At 38.6% G+C, this 10,468-nt stretch overlaps 1 protein-coding gene across 1 annotated transcript; it reads right to left on the bottom strand.

Annotated features, from left to right (window-relative positions):
• Positions 1–7,418: 7,418 nt before the first annotated feature.
• Positions 7,419–8,613, bottom strand: LOC137300823 (somatostatin-2-like). The gene is made up of 2 exons (XM_067970079.1): positions 8,512–8,613; positions 7,419–7,699 (listed from the first exon to the last, which is right to left on the bottom strand). Exons 1-2 carry the CDS (start codon positions 8,611–8,613, stop codon positions 7,484–7,486), a joined length of 318 nt encoding a protein of 105 aa, XP_067826180.1. The 3' UTR covers positions 7,419–7,483.
• Positions 8,614–10,468: the final 1,855 nt, after the last annotated feature.

Genomic DNA, 10,468 nt, shown 5'->3' with positions numbered 1-10,468 from the left:
TTAGTTTCCTTTTTCCTTTTGAAGGTCTGCAGGTGCGATGTCATATTAATATGAATTTGCATTTATATCAACCCGTATCTGTCAAGATGTCTCAAAGTGCTTCACAACCAATGAATTACTTCTGAAGTGCTCCTGTATAACAAAACATGTTATATGTGCACATCAGAATTCTACAAACAGCAAATAAGATGAATGACTAGTTAGTCTGGGTTTCTTGAGGGATGATGTTGGCCTCTACCCTGGGAGATCTCCCTTCTCCCCTTCAAATTGTGGCATAGGATCTTTTGAATCCACTTCATCAGGCATACACAACCTTGAAGTAGTGTCGGCCTAGTCCTGGAATGGGTCTTGAGTCATGACCTTCTGCATCTTAAGATGAGACTGCTACCTAATATGACCTAATCACAAGAAATGTAATGGGTGAGAAAGGGACATTGGGCCAAGCAGAGTGTCCCACTCTTTTCTAACTTTCCCGGCTTACCATTGAGCACTTCTAAATCAGTATCCACTCCCCTGCTTGGAAAATTCTACCAAGCATTTTATCATCCTTGGCATCAAGTTCCTCTTGATATCTGATTTAAAATGACTTTGCTAGTTTTTACTTGCCTCTAGCCTTGTATCCTGCCTCATTTTAAAGTAATATGGAGTTAACTCAGCTGAACATCTGTTTATTCTTGATCAAGTTTTTATTAGTTGTATTATTCTATAGACCGACAGCTGACTTGGAGTAACAGGGAGAGCCAAGACCACAGATTGTTAGAGGACAGCCCTTTCACTTGGTGGGTGCTGCACCATCTCCACTGAAACCTAGGTCACCTCGTATGTTAAAACTAAAACCCAAGAGCAGAACATGCAAGATATTCTCTTCCTGATCGTGGGCAAAAGATCCGCTCACAGGAAGTGCCGCACAACAATTGAAAAGAATATAAATTGCAACTACCCTAAACAAAATATTCACCGCTCTTGGGAGTCGAAAGCAACAGTGAAATCTCATTGGTGCACAGGTATATTGTGGACTTCAAGGGACGGGAATGGTTTAGACATCTGACTGTCCCAGACTAAATGGTACTGGTAGTTCTAGAGAGTATAAAAAGCAAGGGAGATGAAGGGCAACCTCGCTACCTTCCTCGGCTAAGAGTGAAGGTGAGTGAGGTAACTTCCTGCGTCACTAGCTTTTATAATCAACTAACTGGGACAGTAAGTCCATTTTCCTTCCCAACTCCCCCAACCTTGAAGGTACTGGCTTGGCCTGGAGTATAATTCCATAGATATTTACTGCCTCCTTATATAACCCAAACGGCTATTCTTTATCTGTGAGCTAGGATGGATGTTGGCAGGCTATTTGACAATGGAAGGAATCCCAGTTGAACTTTATGTTGTCTATCCAATAGCCACACACTTTCCAGCAGAAGTAACTGGATGGATAGAGTTAAGGAGCTGTAAATCCAGCTGAATTTTCCCTGTTGGCCCAGGGTCACTTAGGCCAATGTAGTGCGTCCCCTGTCCCTTGTTGAAATCAGCTGAGCACAGACTGGATCAAAGCTGAACCCTTCCTGGTGTGCCTAGCTTAGCATCAAAATGCGGCTGTTGAACCCATTTTCATTCCTCAACACCTTCAACCATTGTGAATCAAAGTAGAAATTCCCTGTACTTTAGTTCTGTTTTCTCCAGCAACCCAATTAATGTATTATTCTTCCTTCTTCCAAGAACAATTTTTTTTCTTGATTTCTAATCTTTTTTGAGTTGTATTATCCCCATTTGTCAGTAATAGCAATAATCATACTCATAAAAGTGTAATGGTAAGAAGCCAAGTTCTTATGCACATAATACTGATCTAAGTAAATTTTCGCCCATGGCCAGGAGTCAACTTTTATTAAAGAGACCGCCTCCCCCCAACTGAAAGTGGTACAACATCATATATACCTAACCCAAAAACTTTGGAGCCATACTAATCTGCGAAGAAAGGATATTGGTGCAATTTGGACTGGGAGATATGACTGCACTCAAGTCATTGAGTACACTTTCATTTGAAGGCTCAGTACATCAATTTACAGATTATAGTCAGTCTAATGTACTGCAAGATTCACCAGAGCTTGAAGGGTTAATAGCAGAATTTACCAAGAGGAAATTGTAATTATCTATAATCAAGGATTTTGTATTCCATTTAATTTTGTTAATTTTAAAAGCTGCTCTTAAAAGGTTCTTAATAAGCACATGATGCAGCTGCAAGTCTACATTAACTACTATTTTAAAGACCACATTTAATTATTTTTGAATTAAATCCAATTAATGAAAAGTAAGATGAGCATTCTTAATAGCCATTTTTTTAGAATGGAAATCGTTTGCTATTATTGTTAATATATTGTGAACAAAAAGTAAAATACTATTATGCAAAATGTTTTCCATGTTGCTTATTCTTGTCTAATCTGTATAGAAATATTGAGTCACCTGCAAAAGATGAAGTATCAACTATAATTACAAGAGCACAACTGTTATAATGTTGTTTTAATTAGTTCTTAGAAACTGTCTAATGAGTTATATTTAGAGTTATAAAGGTTTTCCACACAGAGTGCTTTGACATTTTAACATGATTAGAACATTTTATTTGCAGATGAAAAGTTGGTAAAGAAAATCTACTACTTAAGGTTATTAACAAGCAGTTTCCCTGAACTTTTTCTCCCATCCTCTCTCGAAGATGGTGATTTCTGCCGAGATATGGTTCCTTGTGACAGTAGGACAAGGGAACATAGGCTCAACCTAATTTTAAAAAAAAGTAGGGAAGTTCTTCACACAAAAAGTGATTAACACATGGAATGTGCTTCAGGGTGGGGTAGTAGAGGCAAAAACCCTGGAATTTAAGTTAAACTCTCCCAGAGCCTCACGCTACTGAGATCAGGATGCTTTGCCAAATTCAGCCCCTGTCCACGCGACTGTTGCCCAAGTTAAAATCAAGTCTTAATGGATACAAGGCCACTACACCATTAAACTGCAGGGAATAAAGAACATTATAACTAGCAATTTAAGACTAAAATTAACAGCAATGTTGCAACTTAATCTTCAAATAAATATAAATATATATATATAAAATAGTTTTTAAACAAGCAGGCAGATTACAAATTTACCCTTCAAGGAGGAAATAACTACAAGTTAGTACTGGGCACCATGTATACTATTTGTACATACCCAGCATTCCTTGAAAACACAGTGGAGCAGATCTCTAAAGCAAACAAGAGGGTTCTTTGGAGCTGTGACTGCTCTATAACTCTAACCTCAGTGGAATCAGCCTTCTGCATCAAGTGTGTTTTAATTTGCTCAGTTAAATTATTAATCTCTGAATACTCATTTTTGTGGCATTTCTGATGAATGGAAAATGATCAGTTTCTTTTTAAACTTGGTTCACACAGCTTGTGGATTTGGAGGCCTTCAGATTGCAAGGAGAAATTTTCCCAGGATCTGCTAATTAGATTTTTTAATTGGCATGCGACAAAGATAATTTTTTTTAATAGTCCCCATCTATCTTCTGTGCATGTATGAAATTTATAAGATTGTCTTAAAAATGAGATTGTCCTTTCTGTTTCTAGTATTGATTGCTAGATATTTAAATTTTTCTGTGCAATTTAACAACCTTATGGCAAGGTGGTTGTATAATGATTGTTGCCCTTTCACGAAGCTTACTGTTTATAGGGTGAGTGTATTTCTTCACTGTACATTTGGTGCTGTCTTTAAATCAGTTGCAGCACTAGAAATCCAAAGGAGTCAACCTTCACTGCTCCACTATACATTCCCATCCTGCACACCTAAAATTGCAGCCTCTTGGTGGAGAGATTTCTGAGTGTTCTGGAGATATAAATGACACAGGAGACCAACCAGGAACATTAGACCTTGTTTTGGACCTTAAGGGCCAACAAAATAAAGCAATTGTATGATTCTCGTCCCAAGGCTTCATGACAATAAGTCAAAAGATGTCAGAATTTGTGTTGAAAAGCACAAAATACGTGATCATTTGGGCACTACCTCTCCAATGCAGTTTCTATAAGAATGTCATTTTGTGTTTGCAATTTATAAATATTTCATTTTCATTTTTTCCCACTCAGATATATTTATATTTAACTTTTTTTTAAACAGTGTAGCTCGAGTAGAAAGGTTAGAAACTGGGCCACAGCATTATGTGGATTGAAATAATGCTGTAAAAAGGGAAGTCAAGTGTTTATTTGATTGGTATCAAATACAATTTCAGTATTTCGTTGCTGCTATCAAGAAGATCTAAACTTTCTGTTTAAAAATAAACCCATTATGTGAGACTGAAGCCTGGATTTCTAGCGTGGGTTGTGCTGCAGCACCAACCTTCAAATCCTGTGTGTGACTGAAGTCTACTAATAAGTCAAACTAATTTTTGTGCTAAAGAAATGTGAATTATCCAATAATTTGAATGAAGCAATGAAACTAGCAAAGTGGGAATTTGGTGCTTAAAAAATTGAATTGTCAGAAATTTGAATTAAGCAACTTTGAATTAAGAATAAACTACCCCGTGGCTGCTGAAATGTTGTGAAATTGCATCAGTCACATTATTTAAGTAGCTTCATTTTCACCCCTACAGCTACAAAAAAACCTATTTTACCAAATCTATTTCAATGTAATGGTTGTTAGTTTCTTTTCTTTCTGTTCGCCACTCTTTCTACTTGTCAAACTGAAATGTCAACATATATATATTAAATAGAATTTACAGCACAGAAACAGGCCATTCAGCCTAACTGGTCTATGCCAACATTTCTGCTCCCTACGAGCCTCTATCAGCATACCCTTCTATTCCTTTCTCCCTCATGTGCTTATCTAGCTTCCCCTAAAATGCATCTATTCTGTGCGCCTCAATTACTCTTTGCGGTAGAAAGTTCCACATTCTTACCACTCTTGGGTAAGGAAGTTTCTCCTGAATTCCAATTGGAGTTATTGGTCACTATCATATTTATGGCCCTAGTTTTGGTCTCCCCTACAAGGAGAAACATCTTCTCTCCGTCTACCTGATCAAACCCCATCATAATTTTAAATACCTCTCTTAGGTCGCCACTCAGCCTTCTCTTTTCTGGAGAAAAGAGCCCCAGCCTGTTCAGCCCTTCCTGATAAGTATAACCTCTCAGTTCTGGTATTACTCTTGTAAATCTTTTTTGCACCGTCTCCAGTGCCTCTATATCCTTGTTATAATATGGAGAACAGAACTGTACACAATATTCTACGTACTTATGAGCTTGCAGCCTACTGATTATAAACAATATAATGGTGAATATTTTTAAAGATGTGACTCAATTGGAAGATATGTTAGTGTGCGGTTCTTAATCCAAAAAGCAGTTTAAACGACTCCTTTGAACACCAGATTATATTGAGATGGCAGTGTACATTGTGTGCCACAGCAAACCAGACAAGGAAAGGTCGACAGCTTGGGTACGGACCCTTCCTCAGAACGCAAAGATATTACAGATGAACAGCATTTAGAAAGGAACAGAACAAGGGAAAAGGGGATGAGGAAATAACACAATGACCACGTGCACAGGAATAGAAATAGAATGACCATTACATTGGAGACACAGAGATGCCAGGGGCCTGTTCTGCTGTGTTCCTGCTTTTCTATCTACCCCTACTTAGCTATCTCCCTAGCTCTACTTACACACTCCCTGTGTCTATGTATTTCTTTGATTTTTCTCATATGCCTCCTTTTGTCACATGGAAATACCAATTCTGCATTCAACCATCTCCTGTTCGCCACCTAAACCGGTCATTCTATTTCTTTTTCTGTGTGTGTTTTTTTTCCCTTTTCCCCCTTTCCCTTGTCCTGTTCCTGTAATATCTTCCAGTTCTGAGGACATGTGAATACCTGAAATGTCTACATTTGTTGTCTGACCTGCTGAGTGTTTCCAGCACTTTGATTTTGTTTCAGATTTCCAGCATCTGCGGTATTTTACTTTTTGTTAAGGCAAAGAGCAGAGAGGTTCAATGTTCCGAAGATGGCAGATGGTAAGACAGTTGTTCACATTGCATAGGAATAGGAGTAGGCCATTCAGTCCCTTGAGCCTGTTCCGCCATTCAATTAGATCATGGCTGATCTGTATCTTAACTCCATCTACCCGGGTTGGTTCCATAATCCTTATTACCCTTGCCTAACAAAAATCTATAAGTGAGTTTTGAAATTTTCAATTGACCCCCCCCCCCCCACCAGCCTCAACAGCTTTTTGGGGATGAGTTCCAGATTTCCACTACCCTTTGTGTGAAGAAGTGCTTCCTGCCATCACTCTTGAACTACCTAGCTTTAATATTAAGGTTATGTCCCCTTCTTCTGGACTTCCCCCATCAGAGGAAATAGTTTCTCTCTATCTACCCTATCAACTCCCTCAATCATCTTAACCACCTCAATTGGATCATCCCTTAATCTTTTACATTCAAGGGAATACAAGCCTAGTCAATGCAACCTGTCCTCACAATTTAACCCTTTTAGCCCAGGAATAATTTTGACGATACCTGAGCATGGTTTGGTTTGCCTGTTGTTGTAACGAAATGTACTCCCAGAGATATCAAAACTACAATCAGTGCTGGAAAATTGAACGCTTTGGTATGAATGTATCATCACAAAAAAAACTGAAAGGAGAAAATGAAGATGGAGGATTTGATATTGTGGCCAGTTCAGCTAATGTTGGAGATTAAAAGAGAGAGAAAAAGAGCAGAACATTTTGGCATTGCTTGTCTTTGATAGAAAAGGTCAACAGTACTTAATATGCAGCTGTACATGTATGTTTTTATTTTTTAGCATTGATCACAAAATACTTCTATTCACTTAGACTGTCCAAAACAATTAACACCATTGCAATATGCTCAAGTATCATAATCAAGACAAAATGTCACTGTCAGAATATCTAGGCTTTAACTCAGAAAATATCCAAGACCGTGGTTGGCAGGATGGCACGGTTGCTTTCAGACTACCGACTTGTGTCGGTGAGAGGCTTGAGGTGGACTCATGACTACAATACCCCACGCAGTTAAGATATTGATCTCAGAAGCATTACCGTGGGGAGACCCGGAACAGATACAGCCTCCCTACAGGGAGGAAGGGAGGGAAAACTGAATCCCACGTGGAGCAGTGTTAACATGACACTGGAGAGCAGGGAACTGAAAAAAAGTCTCATACTGAAAAAAAAAGGAAAATAACTAAAATCATATGCCAAAGAATAACCCTTCAACAGACCTTATAAAGTTTAATCTGGATTTCTACTTGCTAAAAAGCATTAATTTTATATACCTTAAAAGGTTGGCAAGATGTGTAATTTTTCAGGTTAATTTCATTGCAAGAATTTTAGGTAAATATTCATAAAATATTTGAATATAGAAAAACATGATCTCAAGTTGATTTTTGATAGTTTCAAAGTTAAGCCGTTACACACCAACAGGAAAACAAGCTATTTTTCTTTCGTTACACTAGTTTTAAAAAATCCGTCAAACTTTAACAGTGTGAAAAGGTTTTCCAAAAGAACTGTTTGCACGGGGCTTTTTGTTCTCTCCGAGGGATTCCAGCGACAGCCGACCTCTCTTCAAGCGAAGTCTCTTCTGCCTCTTCCGGGTTCAAAGACGTAAAGCCATTTTCCAAGAGATTATCATCAATCTCCAACAACCTAGACAGCAGCTTCAAAATCAGATATTTCGTGTTTTTTGTCACTTCCTAATGGATATACAGAGAAAAGAAAACGTCCATTTTTTTCATATACCACAAGACATTTGTTCGTTGACATCAAACATCGTTTGCTCACTCAAATCGAATCTCAGCTGACAAGTGTTTTTCACACTTTCTAAAAGCAGCCAACATCATTCTCACTCTTGAACTGTTTTCTCATTGCTGCCTTCTGCATTTCTTGCCCTTTCAGTCCAGTATATTTTTATTTGCCCTGATTACAAAAAAAAAATCACATTCACGTCCACAGGTCCTTTCAATAATGTCCTACTATTAATACAATCACACACACACACACATTATTGCCCATCCCTGGTTGCCATGGATATAACGGAGTGGCTTACTAGGCCACTTCAGAAGGCAACCACACTGGTGTGGAACTGGAGTCACATATAGGTCAGACAGGGTAAGGACATCAGCTTTCCTTCCTTAAAAGACATAAGTGAACCATTTGGGTGTTTCCACAATCAAACAGCTTCAGCGTAACTTTTACGGTACCAGCTTTTGATTTCCAGCATTTTTAAAAACCAAATTCAAATTCTCAAACTGCTATGGTGGGATTTGAATTCACCTTCTCTAGATTATTAGTCCAGGCCTCTAGATTACCAATCCAGTAACATAACCACTACACTACCATACCCCTTGATTATACATTATTGCTGATGTTGGCAGCATTTTCTTTCTATTAAATAGAGATTTCCCGAGTAATTTTAATTCAGTTCTCTCCTTATGGTTATTATTTCCACCCCTCATTCAGTACAGTGCCACTATCTCTGTATATTTAGCTACTATCTTTTACTCACCCTGTTTACCTGAAGTTTCATTCTTTCTTCCAGTGGGTCAGCGCCCTCAATGACTGCAAGCAGCATAAGGGTCACCACGCTTACTGTCATTAGCCACCTCATGCTGAAGTTCCAAGCTCTCTCCTTGTTGAATAAAATGCTAAATGTATTGTGAACTCCTCAATCTATTTCTCTGAAAGAATCTCCAGCCCTTTTATAGCACAACAAAACTAACCCTCTGACGCACAAAATAAATGATACAAGCAAAGCCTAATAGTCAATGTGCATCATTAACCCAATAATAGCCTGGAACCTCTACGTATATAATGATTAGAAAATTCCTGGATCGGAAGCTATAAAACTCCTTAATGGCTGGTTCATTAAAATTGTAATTCAATTTTAACTATCACTATTATAAACCTTTCATCTACTTGTACCATAAATTCACAGAACCTAAAAGTGAAAAGTATAATAATTAGTCAGTTATGTTCTCCCTAAATTAACATTTTTCCATTTACGATAACGAGCCTATAATTCTTCATACGCAAAAATATATTTTTAGATGTTATAAAAGTGGAATTACATACTGTTCAAACAATTGACCATCCAACTGCAAGAAAACTAAAATACAAAATTGAAACCTCGTAGGTTGACTAGAAATCATCCTAAAGAATCATTATCAGCACCTCGGGGAGTTCAGGGTTGAGCTGTTTCCTCGAACAGCTAAAATTATTCCTCTCCAAAACGCAACTCAAAGTCTCTTATGTTGGCTGCTGGGGTCATTTTTTTCTCATTTATTAGTTCAGGTATTCAGATTTGTTGCAGCAAGTTACCACCGTGAGCTCATCACATTACTGAGCCCCATTGCATTGGTTTCCATTTACAAACCTGCTCAAGTGTCTTACAAGGGATTTTTGGTGGGTGTTCATTTACTCAGAGTTTAAACTTGCTTGGTTTCAGATGAGACGTTAAACCGAGGCCCTGTCTGCCCTCTCAAGTGGATGTAAAAAAAAATCCCCTGGCACTATTTCGAAGAGCAGGGGAGTTCTCCCCGGTGTCCTGGCCAATATTTATATCTCAACCAACATCTAAAACGGATGATCTGGTCATTTATCACATTCCTGTTTCCGAGACCTTGCTGAGCGCAAATTGGCTGTTGCGTTTCCTACATTACAAGTGACAACAATTCAAAAATATTTAATTGGCTGTAAAGTGCTTTGGGACATCCTGGGGTCTTTTCTTTCTGGTTTAACTGTGATGAATCAACATGACTGCTACACCTATCTATCTTCTCCCCGTCTGCTTTTGTTCCATCTACCCTTCAATTAGCTTTCAAGTCTTAACTTCGATATGACTCTTCATGTGATTCAACAAAGTGAGATGGAAATTGTTAAAAATGTATATATTTTTTAAAAACCTGCATTGATTGTCTCAGTTGGGCTGCTGTGAGGAAGCACCAAGCAGAAGTTAGGTACTTTCCCAACAGGATACCGAGAAAGTGCCTCCTAGCTATCAACCGAAGAGTGGAATTGGAAAATGTCTGGGACCAGGTCACTCACCCACCCTCTCAGCGCAGGCTTGCATGGAGTGGAGAAACATAAAGAGAAAACAGGGAGAAATTTAAAGATTTAAAAAAAGCTCCTCCCTGTGCCTAGTGGATAACATCATCATCCAGTGTAGCACTGAGCAATAAATCCTTCTAGGTTCCAGTTTAGAGTTCCAATCTGTGCTGTTAGCTGAACTCAGCTGGGGTAGTGTGAACTGCTACAACTGGCCTCAGCCCTGGGCTTTAGAGAGAGGAAATCAGGTCGGGTTCTCACTCCTCATCCCTATCCAGTGACTCCTGGTGGAAAGTACTTGTGTATAGACATTGGGTAAGAACATAGAATCATAGAAGTTACAACATGGAAACAGGCCCTTCGGCCCAACATGTCCATGTCGCCCAGTTTATACCACTAAGCTAGTCCCAATTGCCTGC

This window comes from Heptranchias perlo, chromosome 32 (genome assembly GCF_035084215.1).
Source record: "Heptranchias perlo isolate sHepPer1 chromosome 32, sHepPer1.hap1, whole genome shotgun sequence".
Taxonomy (NCBI): Eukaryota; Metazoa; Chordata; class Chondrichthyes; order Hexanchiformes; family Hexanchidae; genus Heptranchias; species Heptranchias perlo.
This window is presented reverse-complemented; position numbering and strand designations above follow the sequence as displayed.